Here is a 21330-nt window from a genome sequence, read left to right on the forward strand (position 1 = left end):
TAATTTTTCTGCTTTAGCATTCAAGAATGAAACATCTTGTAAATATGGAGGCTTTTTATTGTGACAGCATCACGTTTAAACGGACCATTGGAATGAATTTTCACTCTGTTGTGGTATGAGCCTACTTGGTTGAATGATTCAACTGAATCAAAGCAATCGAAAGATTCCTTTTAATTCAACCACCATTCCTTTTAATTCAACCACGGTACCGTGGTTGAATTAAAAGGAATCTTTCAATTGCTTTGATTCTGATGAATTTTCATTTGGTTCCCGAGGGTTTTTGGGTTAAAATATTGTAGTTTGGAAACATTTTTGTTACTTCAACAATTTTTTTTAAGTTTTCTTCATAAAGTTTTAAAATGGATACAAATTTTGCCATATTACATTATCCTTTTAAATCTACAAAAGTCATTTTTTTTACATATGTAGTTATTCAGTAAAAGCTTAGGAATTTAAAAAATTACCATCAGTTTTTGGAATTTTTTTCGTTTGGTTCATTTGAACTTCAAAATGAAATGAATTTTAAAATTTTCAGTGAATCCATGATTTTCTTTTCATAAATTTTGATAAAAAAATCTATTTTATTTTGGATCAATTTTTTTAGGTTTTTTTTTCGAAATAAATCGATTTGAACTGATCTTAATCTTTTATCATTGATTATGAATCGTTCACTAGAATTTTTATTCGAATCTTTTTTGAGATAATTTTGAGTTTTTGGTTGATTTTAAATTTTGCTTATTGAATTTATGAAAATTTTAAATTAATTAATCAACTTTTTCCTGATATATTTATTCCGATTCTTTTTCTTCTCTGATTTCAAAGTCTTTCCTTCCAGATGAAGTTTTTTCAAAATAATTAAAAATTCATTCATTTTTCACAGTTATGTATTTTGTTGATTTTTATAAAGAAATTTAGATTTGACTTTTTATTAGAAGACAATTTACAATGTTTTAGAATCTCTTAACATTTTCAACAGCCGTAGTACAGCTGCGATGCACTCTTTTAGTTATTTTTTGTTATTATACTTACTTTGACTTAGATTTACTGAAATTTTCTTAAAAACGTATTGATTTATTTCCAGAAATCATAAATACTAATCTTGAAAAATTATACTCCTGAAGAATCTTTTAAGTTACTGGAGAAGAGAGATTTCGGTAAGGGGAAACCTACTTAACTCTTTCAAGAATTTTTGAATTTTCAGAAAATTATTTTAGGAGCCAATCAGTAAATATTTTAATAAAGTCTAAGGAGAGAGAGAGAAAGTTCTTTAAAAATTCTTCAAGGAAGATTTGATAAGTTCCTAGAGTAACCGATGAGGAGTTTAATAATGATTTCTTCCAAAAATTGGAAAGGTTTCTTCTGAATATGATGAGTTTTCTTTTTCGAAACTTCAGGAGCTTTTGAATTAAAAAAAAATCAGTCCCTAGTATTTGAGCCGATTTTTCAGGAAATTAAAAAAATGTAAATAATGTTATTTAAAGGACACTTGAAAGCTGCTGCTGTGCACAATAAATTTCTCTATAAATTTTGAAGTTTTTACATTTGAAGTTTGTCATATAGAAGAGTTACTTATGAGTTCGTCAAAGTGTTATGTGTTCCTAATGGAGATTTTTCCTTATGTAATTTCCAGTATTCGTTGAGTTTTCCGATGTAAAAGGCAATAAATATTTCCTTTTTAGTATATTATGACCTGCATCAGAAAATAATGAGCGTCTTTAAGATGTGATAAGTTTTTTTCAGGATCTGATGGGTTATTTCCTTCAAATTTTTAAGAGTTTCAGCAGAATGTGTAAAACTTTGATGGGAAATTTATCAATTCTTTTTAAATATTGTGAATAATTGTGAATGGATTTTGAAAATTTTTCAAAAAATTAAAGTTGAAGACGTTTCAAATTATACGGCCATGATCAGAGGATTACGAAAGCATTTTTTATCTGTGTCACTTTTAAAACAGCCGAGGAACAGCTACAATGCACTTTAAAATAAATTCATTTTGTGCATCCAGAATCTTAAATTACAATCTTCAAAATGCTTTGATAAAGGTTTCAAAAAGGAAATCAGATACTAATGATGTATTTTTGGATCGCAACAATTACTTCATTAAAAATTTACTAAAAAATCTAATGATTTATATCCAGAAATCATAAAAAAAACTTTCCGATGAAAACTAAATTCCCGAAAAAACTTTTAAGTAACTGCAGAAGAGATTAATTTTAAACTGTAATTTTTATCACTTTTGTCCCCTGCAGTCCGTTCGCTTCCAAACTTGTTATGTCTCGTCATACAGATCATTTACTTTTTTCATGCTGTTTCTCATTTTTTATATTGTACTGTTTTGTCGTATCATGTCGTTTTTATAGAATTATATCATGACATCTTGTTAGTCTGAAAATCCGGTGTCATTGCAATCCCTACAAACGGTCAACGCAATCAATCAATCGACTTTCTATCTCGCCATCTCCAGGAGGCGAGCAAATATAGTGCCACTCGAAACGACCCATGCGCCACACAATAGTCAGTAGAAACCTACCTAGAATTAGACTTGCAATAAACGGCCAGCAGATCACACGCGTCTTTTGTGTTCTGTCCTGTGTCGTCCCGTACCTAGCTATGCAATAAAGTCTATTACTTATCCGAACCGTCGCGCTCTAATTGTTTAACCCGTTTGTTCGTTCAATATAAGTACGTTTTGCCCAGCAAAATCTTGTAATTAATTATCGCCCCGAAACATCCAATCCGTAGAAAAAACACATCTAATTTAGTTTGTCATATCGTTTCATTGTGTCATGTTACTGTCCATTTTATCATATTTTTTATCTGTAATGTCAGTTTTTTCAACTCTCTCATATTTATTAATTCTTCGTTAATGAGACTTTTTTCGTACAAATAAAACAAGCAAATTATTAAAAAAACATTCAGACAATTTCGATAATTTGAACAGTTGAACACTTTTGACAAATTTGATAATTTTGACATTTTTGACAATCCTGACAGTTCTGACAGTTTTGGCAATGAGAAGGTTTCATGAAAGTTGGTGAACACCTGCTTTTTATGCTAACAGTTTAGTTTTTGGAAAAGATAAAAAATTCTGTTTTTGTGGAAACCGTGTGCTATCCATCAGATCTATGAGGATTCAGAGTATGCGCTTTGTCTTTAGAACGTTCGTGAACATTTTTTAAAGAAATTTTGTGAAATTGTGTACAGCTTTGATTGTGATCTCAAGTTCTATTTTTGACTAAACCGATCACTGGCTGCACTGTAAAGCTATCTTGTTTTGCTCCAGTAGCTTCGTTTATGGGCAGTGATGCCAGGTGTTGAGGATAAAATATCAGAGCAATTTGGAAAAAAAAGTCTGTGTTTGTCAGTGCACAAGCAAAGGCCACACATTTGGTACCAACCAGAGTTTAGTCAAGGGTATTGATGGTGTGGTTTTGGTATTCGGGTTATTTTCGAGTTAAGAACTTTTTCACAAACACAGTTTCCTACGTTTCCTACCTCGGAACCTAGAGATCTGATTAAATAAAATTAAGAATGATAATTGAAATGCCAATGCAAACAAGTGAGATTTCTACTAAAATAAGAAACTCACGGATCATTTATAAATATTGAACCATATTTGAAAGTCTGTAAAATCTGGGCACTCTGAGCAAAAATTAGCGCAAAATCTGTGTGTGAGAAATATCCGGAAGAAAAGTCAGAAGTCTGTGCTTCACAGGCAAATCAGGGCACCTGTTTTTGACACTTCACAGTTCCTGTTTTGATTCCTTATTTTCCAATTCTACACGCTGAGGAAACAAACGTGTTGGTCTTTATTTAATTTTCCACTCACACATTTTCTGCCAAATTTCTCAACTCAATTTTGGGATAAAAAAAAAAAAAGGAAACTGGTTGTTAAGAAATAAGATGTTTTTAATATCAAATAGTGAAAAATTAACTTAAGAGTTAAACTATCCGACGTTATTTTAATTCCTCGGAAATATCATCTTGAAAAATTGAAAATAGTTCAGCCTTTTCTTTCAGTACGTTTACCGGAAAATTTTCCTATATTAGATTCTTCTCTCCCTGAATAGTGTCGTCAAGTATGTGCATTTGTCTACAGCTTCCGGTAAAAAATACACAAGAAGCTTCCGGACACTCGATTTGGCTCATTCGAATCCTTTAGAAGCTTCCACAATGGGAAATATAATAGACTTTTTTGTTTCAAGTAGAAACGCTGCCCCAGAATAATCAATGCATAGTGGGTTGGTCCAAATGAAATATTGTGAGAAAAGGGATTTGAAACCTGTTGAAACATTTCAATAAACAAACCTTCTTTTCGGAATTTTAAAAAAAATATCAACTTTCTGTTCATTACCGGAGAGATTCCTGCCAAGAAACCGAAAATGCGCTAATTTGTGCGGAAAGTGCGCCCAAACTTTTGAAGGCGAGTGTGAAGGTTCTTGTCCTTCAAAAATATGTTTTGCTAAATTTTAGATCCGTTCATTTTTTACTCAATCATTCGATCTTTTGGATTCTTTTCTTAGCTGGTCCGAGCTAATTTTTATTACCGATTCAATGTCGAAATGTACAAATTGTGAGGTATTTAATCGATTTCGATTCTAAAACTAAATTACGATTTCTATCTGTTCAGGATCGCCCCTGATGGCATGGATCGATTGCATCAGATATTCCGAAAATAAATAATAATAAAATAATAAACACTCTTTCATACTACATTACAAGCTTAGTGGACTGTATTTTACTGACATATTACTTAAATAGACATTATTACAAGGACTTTCCAACAGAAACTCTGACTTTGGTCTCTCTAGACCTCTAACTCTGGCCCCAAGGGCCGCTGATTTCGTTACCGTCTCCGCTGGTGGTTGGTTGAAAAAGAGACCTATTCAAGGATCGACGGTGGCTCGATCCTTCGGAAAAACCTCTTCGTGTCCGAGGAAAACCGATGATTTTGGCGCGCATTACCGCCGTTTATGCGCGCAGCATCGCCATGTTTCTACTGAGCCTTTTCTGATGTTAGAGTGGTTCAAACGGAGCTCCTTCGTTCCAGAACACTATCAAAATCGTCATTTGCAATTGAAAGGGTATCAAGAAATTTAAAATTGAAGTAGGGTAATTTATTTAGTAATTTTTGTGCTCTAATAAACTGTTTTCCACTCAGAATTTTATGCACCCAATGTTGATTTTTACTAATTCAACCCTTATTCAAAGACACTTCATATTTCCATAAATACATATATTTTTTTATATTATTAAGCGTGTTGAAAAACATATCTATGTATAAAACCGTCGGGCAACTTGCAATGCCTGAAAAATGTCAAAGTCACTTAAACTGTTTTGGCTTTGAGGGACTGCTTTTTTATCAGATTTATTTCGAACTCCTTCATCCTGACCATGCATTCAACATTTTATGCAAAAAATCTAAAGATTGTTCTTAAAAAAACTCTGTTTCTCAAATTTCGAGACGACCAATCTTAAAAAACCGCTGGCTTTTGATAATAATATTTTCAAAATATTGTACAGTAGGAAAACTTCGACCCTAAATCCCAGAAAAACTCGAAGTCGAAGGTTGGAAGACCCGAGACATTACTTATCATGTGCAATTTTCACAAAAATTCAAATCTGCCATCGAGCTAGATCGGAGACATTTGAGTGAAGCATTATTTGGCAATTATTATTCAGAAAAATACAAAGTCATGACTTCGTGAAACTTGATTTGATCAAAACAGCCGGAAAATTGTTGGAAAAGGTTTCAATATGATGTGCATGTTTCTAGAAGATAGATGAAATGCTCTGTAGTATTTCATCAATCTTCATTTCAAATAAACCCACGTTCATGGTGAAGGTATTCCAATAAATTCACTTTTAAAAAAGATAAATTTTTATACAAAATTGTACAACTTGAGCATAAATCAGTCGAACGAACTGAACCTTTGGGCGTGGTTGACTCCATTTTAAGCATCTAATTGATAGTCATTTTGAAAAAAATCATCGAATTCCAAGTGAGTCCTTAAGTTATTTTTTTTTTATAAATTCAAATCTTCTTCATAGGGCTAATGGGGGGCAAAACAGAACGCGTGCTTCTATCTTTTCACTTGTAAATAGGTGATTGAAATCAGGTTTTTAAACAAATTGGTTAATTCGATGGAATTTTCATAAAATAACATTTTATGTTGGTAGAACTTTAAAAAAAAGCTCAATACTGGGCAAATAAGGTCAAATGACATTCCACTGAGATGACTTCGGTTTAATTTAGAGCCAGATTTGAGATTCTGAAAAAAAATTCACGTGTGATAAATCCAGACTCTCAAACTGGCGGCTTCGAGTTTTTTTTTTAATTTTTGGTCCGAATTTTTCTATTGCGCATTCTACGGTTTATATGGAAGACCCTTCAAAAAGGGCCGTCTCCAAATTGGATTGCATTTGAACAAAGATCTGATAATAAGCTTCTGTAACAAATATCAGCCTCTTTGATCACATGATGTCTTAAGCCTTAAGAAGATTTTTAAAATGTGCACTCATTGGAAAAAAAACCGGACAACATTAGGCATGACATCAAATTTGCCTGTGCAACAATTGGGCACAGACAAGCTGTTTTAAATGATTTTTTTATATTTTTATGTCACTTTTTTAAACACTTGAACTTTTGGATTTTGTAGACGAATCCTATGTGAGTGCAATGGACAAGAAAAATCGAGTGAATTTGGTTGAAATTACCTACTAAAATATGTCATGAAAACCAAAATCATGTGCTTAGCTGTAAAACGATTGGCAAATCACCCTAATATAAAAAGAAGAATAAGAAAGTTAGACTGCCAGTAGAAGTCTTACGATTCTGAAGCGCCTATTGGAAAATTGATTACTCCAATGGGAAATTCGACTGCTATTTTTCAGGAAACATTCCCACGGAGTGGAAAATTGTTGAAATTCAAGGCTGCGAAAAGTGTTATTTTTTACGAATTTCGAGCGTTATCTTTTATTTTTAACGGGTTTTCTCGCATAGGATTACGCATGCTTGAAACTGTAAACAGTTTTAAAACATAAGGAACATTTTAACATCAAAGACGTTTAAACCTCAAAAACACGCATGGTAGAACTCTTCGGAGATAGTAAACATCATCTTAAACGCTTAAAAAGCAAATTGAAAACTTTAAACCAACTGTTTTACCGTCAACATATCTAGCATCTTTAAGAAAACCTGAAAAATCAGTTATCACTGTGGTAAGCTCCAGAAGAATTTTAAATAGAAGTGATTACGAATAGTACCATCAGTTTTAACAAGAGAGAATTTAAAAAATAACAAAGATTTGTTGATGTACCTTTTCAATCCGGGTATTAAAAAGTCGTGTTCAATTCCAGTTTTTAAAAACTTGAATTCCTTTTTACTTTCATTTTTCAGTTTGCCGAAAAATTGTAGCTATGTATTAAAAAATGACGTGAAGCTCTGCTAATTATTGAAAAAATATTATTTTAAATGCGGCCCGCCGACAAGATTTCAAATTTAAATTCTCCCGTTGGTTCAAAAGGTTGCTCACCCCTGGTCTACGGTTACGAATTTGATGTGTTACGTTAGTTTCTTGAGTAAAAGTCTAGATTCAGTGTAAACTTTTCAAAAGCGTGTGACCGGGTCCCGCAAAAAATTTTCCTAGCAAAGATGGATTGTATAGGTTTTCCCGCTTGGTGTCTTTATTGGATTGCTTCATATCTATTGCACCGACAGGCTTTCACAAAAATAAGGAATTCACGATCACGATCACTTTCGACACCCCATCTGGAGCACCTTGGACCCCGTCTATTAATAAATGGCCTATGTAAAACTCTTCAACCCGACACACTGCTTTAAAGGATACCTACGATGAAATTGGCACACTATGAAATTGCTCTAACTTTTTAACCGTTGGGTAGAATTTAATGAAAATTTGGGGGGATTTAGTTCATAGTGCATTGTTTACATCCTGCAAGTTTCAAAGTTCTGTGATCAAAACTCGCGAAAATGGATTCGAAAGAATAGCTCGTGCGTGATAAAATATTGCTAACTCATAACGAGAACAAGGATCTCTCGCATCGTTCCATCGCTAAGATGTTGGAAATCGCGAATTCCGCGGTGTCGCGAGTGATTGAGCGGTTCGAGGAACGATTGACCACCGATCGGAAGCCCAGAAGTGAAGGAAAAAGTATTCCGTACAACACCAAAAACCATAACCGCGTAGCTGGGGCCTTCAACCGAAACCCGAACGCCTCCGTTCGGGATGTGGCTAAGAAGCTGCACCTGAGCCGAAGTTTTGTCCAAAAGGCCAAAACTAAGGCTGGAAGCCAGGAAGTTGTAGGCCAACATGCTGACGAAAGTTGAATGCTGCATCATGGACGACTAAACATATGTATGTGAAGGCCGACTTCAAACATATCCCCGGCAACCTGTTTTTCATGGCCAAAGATAAGTTCAGCGTTCCGCAGCATATCCGCACTCAGAATATGTCCACATTTGCGAAAAAATTCCTGATTTGGCAAGCCATCTGCACGTGCGAGAAGCGGAGTGCACCTGTCGTGACCAAGGTTGCCGAAATCATAGAAAAATCTGTAATTTCACAGAGTTTTGAGCAAATTTTCATCACAGAATCTGTGTCACAGAACACAGAATTTCGAAATATTCACAGGTTTCACAGAAATTTAGAATTTTGAATTGATTTCCAATACTAAAATTTTTTTGCCATCATCAAATTATGATATCTTACTTTGAATTAAAAATGAACGATAAGATTGGTATTGTAAAATCACAGAAAAACAGATTTTTTTTTTCTCAAAAACACAGAACTTTTTATTTATTTATTGTTCACGGTCTTCGATAACTTAATATCATACAGACTGGTTACTTAAACTACGCTTAAAACTATCCTTACTTATATTAAAATCAAAATACACATACACTTGGTTGAACAATCTACAAGAGATGTCAAATGGATTATAAAATTCATTTCTTCCATAATTGTTTAATCTTAGCGGCTCGAAATTTCTTAGGGAACGAGATGGGACATGATACGGTATCCTTTCGATGAGAATGGCACTATCGGCAACCTTGGTCGTGACCCAGGACACAATGACGATGTCGATACATGAAAGAGTGCCTCCAGAAGCGGCTGCTGCCCATAACATCCCAAAAATCTTCTGGCCGGATTAGGCCACATGCCACTACTCCAAGGACGTGCTGAAGTGGTATGCGGACAATAAGGTCAATTTCGTGCCGAAAATGTTCAACCCTCCCAAGACTTGGGGCTCCGTCCCATCGTCTAGTACAGGGCGATTCTGAAGCAGCACCTTTTTAAACGACCTAAGGTTGTCCTAAGAACTGCCGAACAACTGAAAAAAGTATGGGTTTACATGCAAAAACCGGTTGATTCACAGGTTGTGCAGAATCTTTTGGCCGGGGTTAAGGCCATTTGGGGGTGCGTGCATTTGCGTATGGACTGTTAATAAAATACGTGTAAAATGGTTAAATGGAGTTTAATAGTTATTTTTCAATCCGTGTAAATTTTATGGCAATTGGATGAAAACTCGAATTTTTCCGAATAAATTTTGTATGTGGCAATTTCATCGTGGACACACATCGTGGAAACTGTTTAGGAAGATTACTATTGCTGTTGACTGTCTTGCTTTACAAAACGACATCGGCAGATTAGTAGACTGGTGCCGCTAAATTAGAATGACGACAAATGCCAAAAGATGTAAGATAGTCAACTTCGCTCGTCAATTATATCAATTTCGTAAATTTTAACAATTTTGACAATTTTTACAAGTAATTTTAGTCATTTTATCACGTCAAGTAGTATCCTGTCATGTCATGTCTTGTCAATTGGCCATGTTATGTCATGTCAAATTTTTATCCAGTTTTTGTCCTTTCCTTGCTGGCCGCCATATGTCCTTTAGATAAGATGTCTTCTAAAGAGACAAGATTATCTTGGCGCGTGACGTATTCGTGAATTTCAACTTGCACTCTTATGATATCGCCGTAAAACGTATTTCTACGCCAAAAAAATTTGCTTGCTATTCATCCACATGTGCGTCAACCCCACGATTCTCTTGGATGATGCAGACAGGTCCCGGAAATTCTTATTACCTGTTTGATAATTAAATTTAATCAATCAATACAAATGAATCTAAAACTGAAATGACGGTTATCTGACCCAGTTTCTTCTTCTTTTCCCCTTCCTCAGGACGGCGGCCGGGGACACCTGGAAGGGCTGGCTTCGGTTTACTGCGAGATGCTGATGGCTCCGTTCGGGGAAGTTCTGGCCGCCCTGGAAGAAGCCCGACTTAGGGCCTGGTCCGAGCGAAGTCCCCACAGCTCTTCCGGTGGCAGTGGCAGTGCTAGTGGAGGAGGTGGACCACATCATCATCACCACCATCAGCATCACCAGCATCATCCGCCGCGATCATCCGGGGGCCATCATTCGGGCCATCGGGGGAGTTCCAACTATGGCGGTCTCCCCAACAGTCACAGCCAGCCGATCTACGTGCCCGGAAAGTATTCGGTAGGTATTTTTCTTTTTTCGATGTAGTTTTTTCTTTCTTCTGGATTCCCTCAGGTTGAGTAAATAAAACGCAATTACCTACCACGACGACGTTTTGTTCTCGTATGGTGTTATTTGCTCAAGAACACATCCTGATTCCGGGAGGATTCCTGAAAAGAAAAGAGAGACGTCCCAGAGACATCTTATCTCAGGATGCGAAAAACTCCCGAAAGACAAGCAGCAAACATTTGGCGAAAATGACTTTAATTATTGTGTGCGTCAGAAGTTTTGTTTTCGCCGTGTCGTTGTTCCGTCCAAATCCGAAGGGATCAGGATTCGCTTGCTTGCTTGCTTGCTCATTCACCAAAGGACGCCCTCCGGCATTTCGCGAACCTCGAAGAGAAGTGAATGAGGTTTAATTGTGGGGGCCAAGTTAATCGTCGGAATTAGTTATGGCCGGAGCCAGTCGCGGATGGAATTAATTTCCCCTGGTGCTCTGGTGTGGTCTCTTCTTGCCATTTGCAGCTGGGCCCTCCTCGGTTGGATTGACAGCAGTTCAGCAGGAAAAAAACAGGAATAGAAGTCCGAGCAAATGAACTGGAACGCCCGTTTTTCGGAAAAGATGGTGCAGCCCTCCCAGCAATAAAGAAGCTGAGCAAACAGTCGTCATCAGCAAATTAAATCGGTTTATCGTGAGACACCTGAATGTTAAAGCGATCTTAGTTCTGAAAAAAAATTGCAAAATTAAACAACCAACTTTTTGAAAACAAATTTAACCAAAAACAACTTCGATGAAATGACAAATTTCGAAACTGATTTTAAACATTCCATTTTCCGTCTCTATTTACAGCCGTCCAGTTGTCTGTCGGACAAGGAAGAGGACGAAATTTATGGCTTCGGCTATGGAGTGTTTGCCCCAAGGGTAGCTCGACAGCAGCAACAGCAACAACAGCAACTCAATTCCCAACAACAACAACAGCAACAATCTCAGAAAAGTCAACCAACACAATCACAAAATAGCACCAATGTACCTGCGAGCAGTGCGGCCATGCAGCAAAGGTAAGTTCGAAACAAAACTAGAACTGTTGGAAATTTTTTTTTAATTTTATTATTACTTAAATTTTAATTTTTTATTTATAAAAATGTAAACAATTTTTTAAAAGAATAAAAAAAATTAACATCAGTTTGAAATTTAATCCATTTTGGGATGTTTGAAAACTTCGACAATTTTGACGATTTTGACAAATTTGAAAATTTTATCAATTTTGCCAATTAAGCCAATTTTGAAAAATTTGGCAATATTGTCAATTTTGTCAATTTTGTCAATTTTGTCAATTTTGTCAATTTTGTCAATTTTGTCAATTTTGTCAATTTTGTCAATTTTGTCAATTTTGTCAATTTTGTCAAATTTACAAATTTGGCAAATTTTTCAAATTTTTCAAATTTTTCAATTTTGTTAATTTTGTCAATTTTGTCAATTCTGTAAATTTTGTCAATTTTTACAATTTTGACAATTTTTTCAATTTTGTCAAATTTGTCAATTTTGTCAATTTTTTTTAATTTTTTTTCATTTTTGTCAATTTCTACAATTTTGACAATTTTGTCAATTTTGTCAATTCTGTCAATTTTTTTATTTTTGTCAGTTTTTTTAAATTTTTTCAATTGTGTATATTTTTAATCCTTTTTTTTTGTTTTTTTATTTACTTACTAACTTACTTACTTACTTACTTATTTACTTACTTCCTTTTTTCCTTACTTTCTTACTTACTTACTTACTTACTTACTTACTGACCTACTTACTTTTTTACTTACTTACTTACTTACTTACTTTCTTACTTACTTACTTACTTACTTACTTCCTTCTTTCTTCTTCTTACTTACTTACTTGTTTTCTTACTTAATTGCGTACTTACTTATTTACATACTTACTTACTTACTTTCTTACTTACACACTTACTTTTTTCCTTACTTAATCAATTTTCTATTCAATCTTTTCGTATTTCTATTACATTTTTCATTATTTAAAGCTGAAAAATCATCTACAGATTGCTTTAAGAATCTTTTCTCGTTTTAATTTTAAAGCAATTTGTTATTCCTGAAGAGAACAAGATGCATTTATATTGACTTTGATAACTTTTGAAATCATTTCCAAAAATTTAAGACGTAATTTTTAAAAAAGCTTTAAGACATAGTATTCTTTTCACGAACTCAACCATTTGTTTTTGAATCCTCTTGGAGTTTCAATGTTTGTATGATAACTTTGACAATTTTAGTTTTTTCACAATATTAACTTTTACAATTGAGCTTAAAAAAGCTTCTTTAAAGCCAACTTATCGGCTCGCTGTGACGGTAAATCGAAAATTGTTGGGTTTTATTGCCCATTAAATTCGAGCGAAATGTGAGCGCCCCAATTTGGCCCCGGCAACAAACTGTCGTCGTCCTCGACGCGCGGCGCACATTCTCTCGATTGTATTTCAATAAATTATTCATATTTTTTATTTCGCTCGCACATTCCAATACCGGGCCATTTTTGTCCCTATGTTTTAACGGGTGAAAAGTTACCATTCCAATCGAACTTTTTGGGAACGCTCTGGTCAACTGTTAAAATTGAACAGTCGGAACATAAAAATAAAAACCCTTCGGAAAGAGGTTAAACGAAAATAAAACGCGGGCGATGAAGGAGAGAAAAAATCGCACGCAAAATTGGTTTTTTGTTGCCTGTAGTTGTTTCATCGTTTATGGCACTCTTTATTGTTTATTTTCCCCAATTGGTGGTACGAATTATAGGGTGTTTGTTTGTTTGTTTGCTCAAAATGACAGCCACCAGTAATGGTTTTTGTTTGTGCTTTCTCTCTTGGGTCTCGGATGTAAATTTGGTGGTTTTCGGGAATTGTTTTGTTTTTATTTTCGGCTTTCCTGCTTCCTGGCATCCCAAGCTGGTTGCTGGATTCAGGGCGATTCCGGACTGGGCAAGTGTGGGTGGTTGGTTGAGTCAGCAGCAGCTGGCGCGAATTATAATCGAATGGTGTGACCGCATTGCTTTACGTTTGATTGAGTCATAAATCCTTCTGGTTAATAATATCCCGCGTGTCTGGTTTCTCCCTGAGCCTCAACGGACATTCCTCTGCTTCCAAAAGTTGAATAAAGGTGGTACAGATGATTGGACTTTGTGCAGATGTTACCACAGATTGGTGGGTGGGTAGGAATATTACTATACAACAGATGAATTTCCTAAAATAAATTAACCAAAAGAAGATGAATAGTCAATCTTTGAGGAAGTCTTACTTTGTGCATATTTATCGTAGAATTTGATTAAGAGAATAATTCAATTTTAGAGGCCAGTTTTGGAAGCCTGATTTATACAACTAGAACTAAATATTTGAACTTTCAACCACTGTATTTTAAATTAATTCTTACCAATCTTGGCCAAAGTGATTACCTGGATTTTTTTTATTGGGAGTTAGCATATTATTCTGAATTTGCCCACTTTCATCTATTTTTGCTTTTTATATAGGGATAGTGATTTTTTTAAGTTAGTTTTATCTATGATAGCTAATTCTCAATAAAAAACTTTTAATGTCACAAAATTGAACAAGTTAAGGGCGATTTATAGTAAAAAAAATTTCAAATTTTTTATCTGAATTTTACAGTCAATACTTATTCTGTGTTCGGCTGCCGATAAATGAAAACAAAAACAGAATTGTTCTCAATCAAGCTTAAGGTGATAATTTTAGCCTGTATTTGGTTTTAAATTTTTGAGATTGGTAATCAAAGGAAAATTCGGAGCGACAAATTTCTCAAAAATGACGATAAGTGACAAAAAAAAAACAATTCATACTTAGTGTAAATGAATAAAATGAAAAAAAAAAAATTGAAAAAATGACAAAAATGACTGAAATGTGCTCAAAAAGCAATAATAAAATACAATTTATAAAAAAAAATACAAGAGATGGCAATAATGACAAACATCACAAAAAGGCTGAATTTATAAAAATAACATTATTGGCAACAGGAAAAACTGATAGGTTTTACATAAATAGCGGAAATAATAGTAATGCCAAAAATAAAAAAAGAAAAAAGGCCAAAATTACAAAACTTTCAAAATGATAAAAGTTATGGAATCAACAAAAAAATATTACAATTATGAATAAACTCATGACAAAATAACAAAATTTACATTTATGAGAAAAAATACAAATGTAAGCAAATGACTAAAATATAAAATTGATAAATTTACAAAAAAGATATGAAAGTGATAAATATTACTATAATAACAAAAATAATAACAATGAGAAAAGTTATTTTGTCAAACAAATATTACACAATGGACAAGCATAAAAAAACAAAAAAGACGGAAATGATATGAAAATGTTTAAAATAACGTTTTGAAATAACGCAAAACACAGATTTGCGAGTTTTTAATTTTTTTTTTAAATAAAACCTAATTGGTTTGATTATCAAAGGAAATTATCAAAAACAACATTCAGTGGAAAATGATTTCCTTTTTTCTTGGAGTGTTGCCAAGCCTAAACATATTTCAAACATTCAAATCTATGTACAGTTTTGAATTCATCTTTGGTATATTTCGTACCGAAAAATTATCAAATTTTCGAAGGTGATCGAAAGTTTAAGATAAACATGGAATTTCAAAGAAAAAATATCTCATGCAGTATATATCATGGATTTTTCAGAATTCTGGTGTGCCGTTGTATCTTTTTCAAAAAAAATCATGACATTTACGGCATATTCTTTCGATGATATCCCATGTTACATTCGGACGTTTTTGGAATTTTTATCATGAATTCTGTCATTTCGACAAGTCCTTTTGACAGTTAAAATTTTTAATTTGGACAAAGTAAAGATCTAGTTTTTCATATGAATATAAGTTAAAATTAAAAAAAACTTTTTTTTAATGTTTTTTAAGAAATTGAAAAAGAATCAGCTTCTCCGTGATTTTAATGCAAATAAAAAAATAAGTTTTCAATGTTATCGACAAACATCCCAGGCAACACAAAGCATATTTTTCGAGGTTGAAAGAGTTTAAGAGCTAATTTCGAATAATTTTGGGGCGCTGATTTCAAAAATGTAATTAGTTTTTATTTTTACAGCTTTAGTTTTTAGGATAACTTTTGAAAGTGGTAAAAAATTTATTATATATAATTTTTACAAAACGTTAGAACAATTCAAAGATATTGAATAAAAAAAGGTTTCATTTCAATGATCACCTTTTCGAAGACTCTCTGAGCAGAAAGTTATAGAAGTTTTCTGTTGGCATTTTTTTCCAATTCTCAAAAAAAAAAGAATTTTCAAGCATAAATTTGATGAAGGTTTTAAAAGGGAAAATTGACAAAAGAGATCCGAAGTTTAAGATTTGGTTCCAAGATCAAGAATTCAACCCAAAAATCAAAATTCTGAATTTTAATTTAAATTGAATTGAGCAGTTCAAAAAATGTTTAAGAATAATATCGTAAGTTTAAAGTTTATTAAATACTCTGAAATCTTATCAATAACCCCTCTTAATTGAAAAAAAAATCACAAAGTTAACCAAAGCTCAGAGTTTAAAACTGCCTCGAAGAAAGAAATGATAATTTTAAAAGGTCTCCTCAATTTTTTTTCAAGTATCGCACGTTATGATTCATAAAAAAAACTATCAATCATATAAAAAAAAACAAATGAATGTTTAGTTTATGTTGCAAATATCCAAATTTTTGAAAAGATGCTTATGTTCTAATTTTCCAGTGATAGTTTTTATTTGAGAATTAAACACAAGACAATCATCTTTACGCACGGCACGGTGATTTTTGTAGCTTTATAATAATAGATTTGGCATTGCTGAGTTTAAAAGGAAACCATCTCATATCAAACACACTATTTGGGAAAAACCCTCACGGTTTTGTGCTTTCAAAATTGCTATTTTTCGATTACTAATCATAGTTTATCCAGAAAATTTCGAATAAGACTTTTTAAAGCTAGAATATGTCGAGATTCTTTTGAAAATTTGCGAAAATCGTGACAAAAATTGAAATAAAATAGTCAATTGAATTTTTAGCAACATTGTTCAGATTTTTTACGAGCTTTTTTATGAGAGTGTGTTTATGTCGATAGAAGTCACTAAGTGAATTCTTTAAAAATGTAAAAATGATTCATAATTGCATGGTACTTCACTTTAAATATACATACATATTTATGTTTCGAGTGAAGTATTAAAACAAAATAACAAAATATTGCGATTAAATTTATTTTTGTTACTTTTTTTTCTTTTCGATGGCACAAGGCAACAAAATTAACGTTTTTCCGTTTGAAGAGGGTTTAAGAGCGGATTTTGACTGATTTTAGGGCGACATATGCAAAAATTCAGTTTTTTTTTCTGCGGGCTCTAGTTTTTGAAAATCAATGATGAATTTTTGAAATTTTAGCAACATTTTGAAACATTTCTAAGATACCTAAGTCGAAGGATTCGAATTTTCAAACATTGTTTCTTTGAAACTGGAAATTCTAGGTAATATATAAATCCTCTATCAAATGAAGGATGATAAATAGCTTTCAAATCAGATTTTGTTTTTAAAAGGGGTTTGTCGGTTCATTAGTTACAAATGATTGATTTTGCTCTAAACTTAGTAATTTTTCAATTCCAAAACCCAAGATCACTAAATTTGACGGAATCTGAAAAATGGTTCGAATTCAAGACGGAAAAAAAAATTGAAACAAAAGCTTTATTTATTGAAATCTTTTTTTTTAACTAAGTTTATAGTTACAGAAAATTTTATGTACACTGTTAAGTCCCTTTGATTTTCAAATTCTTATTTGTTCACTTTTCAACTTGGTTTTTGCATAAGTTCTTAGAATTAGTCTTAGCTTACAAGCTAAGCTTTGTATGTGTTTGCAAAATCTTGTAAGATCCTGTTTCCAATTAACAATACAAAATATGTTATAACTTTATCATTAACCGAAACAGTTATTTGTTCATAATTTAAGCCCAAGTAACTGACTCAAAATAAAAATATAGGATGTTGAACAATTAACTGTAACTTTATTCACTGAAATCAAACTCTCATTTTTCTGCAAAACATAGCTAACCCTCTACTGAATGAACCATAAAAACGTTTAGATTTTTTTTTATGAAAATATTTTATTTTGCAAAAAAGTATATCTGTTTTTTAATCATTTAAATTGTGTAAATAATGTATGATATCTCTTTTTTTTAATGATAAATATATTTTGCAATTATTTAAAGAAGTTTGTAATCAAATATGCAGTAGATTATTTAGAAATGTTCTCTTTAAAATATTTGTGGCAGCTACAAAAAATTACATTTTTCCTTATTAAATTTCTTTCGAAATGTGCAATTTCAATTTATTTATTTATTTTTTATCAGATTTAGGCTTCAGCCTTTGATCCTAACTAGTTACAACACATCTATGATAAAAACATCTTAAGACTATTTTTTATTTGTTCTCTGGACATAGTTATTTTGATTACATCAGCATGTGCGTTGTAAAGCGCCATCATTCTATAGATTGGTTCATTACGAGCGTAATTCTGTATTCGATTTGGAAGCTGAAACGGTCTCACGTTGCGCAAACTGCTACGTCCTTCATTTGGAGAAATTTGTGATACTAAATATGGGGAAAAGTACTTTCCACTGATCAAGTCCTTTAAAAACAGCGCATCTGTTGATTTCCTCCGAGTTTCGAGTGATTCCAGTCCAACTAACATACACAATGATCTGTATTCCGGCATTTCTTCTTGCCATCCAAGATTCTTTAAGGCGTATTTCAGAAATCTTTTTTGAACCCTTTCAATCCTGTTTTTATGAACGTTATAATACGGCTGCCACACTATACTGGCGTATTCAATAGTGGTTCGGATAAGCCCAACATAGAGACAATAGTGTAAGGATTGTCCAGCTCGTTACAAATCCTGCTTACCATTCCGTACATAGAGTTTGCTTTGGCTACGACTTGTTCAACATGTTTTGAGAAACTGAGTTCTTCATCCAACTCGACTCCCAGATCTTTCACGGAGGATTTTCTAGCTATGGCACAGCTGTTCTCGAAACGATATTCGTGCACAATATTACTCACTTTCCGGGAAAAGGTTATCACATTACACTTTGAGGCATTGATTTTCAATCCGAAACTGCTGCAACACTCTGAAAATCTATGAAGCGCATTTTGTAGGGTCAAACAATCCTTTGGGTGTCGCACAGGGAGGAACAGTTTTAGATCATCTGCGTATATCAACACAAAAACGTCATGCAGCACTCCGGGAAACTCGTTCATAACAGTGACGAAAAGAAGGGGTCCCAAGTGACTCCCTTGTGGTACGCCGCTGTTGACCGAGAATACCCTGGATCTCGCATTCCCTATCTTCACAAACTGGACTTTTTTTTTTTTTTTTTTTTTTTTTCTTATTATAGAGACTTTCAGCCTTGGGCTGGTTCGTCTCTTTCTAAGCGCACATCTTTCGAAGTAATGATGGCTAGCATCTCACAAATGCTAAAACCACCAGACCACAGAAAGTGTACTATGTATGCCATGACCGGGATTCGATCTCATGAACTTTAGCGTAGATGACTTGAACTCTAACCACTACGCCGAAGCCGCTGGCACAAACTGGACTCTTTCTTTCAGGTACGAACGAATCCACTGAAGGCAAATTCCGGTGATCCCATTTTTACACAGTACTGATAGGAGAGCATTTATGTTAATCACGTCAAAAGCCTTTGACATGTCGGTATATATAGCGTCGACTTGAAAACCCTGCATCATCCATTGTGAAGTTCGAGAGACGAATTTAAAATCAAAATCTTTTCTAGAATTTCAAATTCATGGGTTCTGAAGTTCGAATTTTTCAAAATATTTTAGGTAGTTTAATTCAAGTTTTAATCAATTTAAACTGCAAAATTATAGATTATTATTTGAAAATCAAAAATAAATGTGTCTTATTTTTATTGATTTACGATAATAAATTTTAATATCATTATTTCAAATTCTTTTTGCATTTTGTTTAAATATTTATTTTAAAATTGAAATTCCTTAATTTGAAATTAAAAAAAATACAATGGATGAATCTGAATTAAATAAAAATTTTTAATTTTTTTAAATTTCAAACTTTGAAATGCTGTTAAATAATCCTTTAAACTATTAAATCAAGACGATGTATCGTTGTCCATATTTTTTTTTACTTTTGAAGTCGGAATTCATAAAAGAGATCATATTTCCCATGTTCTGCATTCAGAACATAGAAACGATGCGAAATCATTGTTTGGTAAATGGTTTCTTATCTTTGTTTTGTCTTGCTCTTTCACGTGGAAAAGGAATTTTTTATTGAACATCAAGAAGTCACACAAACGCAACAATTTACAAATCAGAGCTTTTGGGATATCTTGGGCCACCTATATTTTTATATTTTTAGACACATTCCGAAGTTAAAATACGTTTTTTCTAAATGTAAAGTTTTCTTATGCCAAATGAAGATTTATGAAAAATATTTTGTTTTTTTTTTTAAAGGAATTTAGACAATTTCGCGAGCCAGGTCTTAGGAATTATTCAATCGTACACAACTCTCTTTTTTATTTTCTCATCTGAAATTGCTTTAAAACTACTAATTTCAATATGGGTCAACTCATAAACTTTGCACGTTATCTAGTCAATTTGGGATTGGTGGCCCGCGATCCTACACAGTTTTTCAAAATCCAAAAAAATACTTCATTAAAAACAGAACTTTTTAAAATTTCTGCTCAATCGAACTTGAATTAGCGATGTCTCAAAGCTTCGGGTTTTTGGCCCTTAAAAATCACCAATGGGGGACATGCATTTTTAAGTTATTTGGCATTGAAATGAAAATCCGGTGATTTTAGAAGGTTATAAACCCGAAGCATACAGCGCGTTAATAAGCTTTAATCAAAGGTCTTATTTTTTTTTATGAAAGCAAGAAGGAAATTCTTTTCATTGGGTTGTATAAGCTACCATATTTATAGGCAATAAATACTAAAAAAAAGTTTTTTTCCCGTTTTTTCTTTCAGCTGTTTGAGTCCACGTTCGGCGTATTTTTACGAATTTCCACCCACTGGTAAGTGTTTTCGTCAAAAATATTTTTATTATTTTTATTTTTTTAATTGGGGTAGGGATGTCCAGATGTAGTTGAAAATAAGAATTTTTCTCTTTCCAATCAATTTATTGGAGTAATCCTTGATGAAAACACTTTAACAAACTTGATTTTACTTAATAAAATATTGATTAACATTCCATTATTAAAGAGATCTTCAACCAATAATTGCCCCAGTATTGCCAATGCCGTTATCACGAAATCCATCATCGGCAAAGTTCTTGATAATTAACCTTCCTCATCTCAGCTACCCATTCCGAAATTTTTCCTTAATCACAAAAACGCGTGTCGAATCGCATGTTTCATTAATTGAGTCGTCTATAAATATATTAAGGATTCCAAAAGTTCCCCATAGTAATTTCTCACTCTCCTCCACAAAGTCATATTGGGTGGACAACCGTTATTGAACGTGGAGCCATCGCATTTCATTAGAGAAAAAAGCAAAGTTCAATACAATATGCAAGATTAATATCGGATTTATTCAAATCACAAATGGCGGCGGCGACTATTTTTTTTTCTTCTTTAGTTGTTTGCCTGTTTCTAAATGGAGGCGATCCAATAAATCAGTGTATGTACAATGAAGGAAAAAATAAAACAAACGAATTCTACAGAAATCGGCGACGTCGCGTCTTCATCGTCGTCGTCGTCCACATTTTAAGAATGGGGTTATTAGCAACCAAATGGCACCCGGAGTGTTTATTTAATCGTAATTGTC

The 21330-nt window shown here is 33.2% G+C and overlaps 1 protein-coding gene across 1 annotated transcript in view; it reads left to right on the forward strand.

Moving 5' to 3' along the window:
- The window catches only part of LOC129741966 (uncharacterized), a 320353-nt gene that overhangs the window by 179825 nt on the left and 119198 nt on the right, over positions 1 to 21330 (forward strand). Inside the window, exons 2-4 of the mRNA XM_055733801.1 lie at positions 10209 to 10526; positions 11356 to 11564; positions 20533 to 20579. Of these exons, the coding sequence (XP_055589776.1) occupies positions 10209 to 10526; positions 11356 to 11564; positions 20533 to 20579 (574 nt within the window). The remainder of the gene's footprint in view (positions 1 to 10208; positions 10527 to 11355; positions 11565 to 20532; positions 20580 to 21330) is intronic.

The sequence above is a fragment of the Uranotaenia lowii genome, chromosome 1, assembly GCF_029784155.1.
Source record: "Uranotaenia lowii strain MFRU-FL chromosome 1, ASM2978415v1, whole genome shotgun sequence".
NCBI classification, from domain to species: domain Eukaryota; kingdom Metazoa; phylum Arthropoda; class Insecta; order Diptera; family Culicidae; genus Uranotaenia; species Uranotaenia lowii.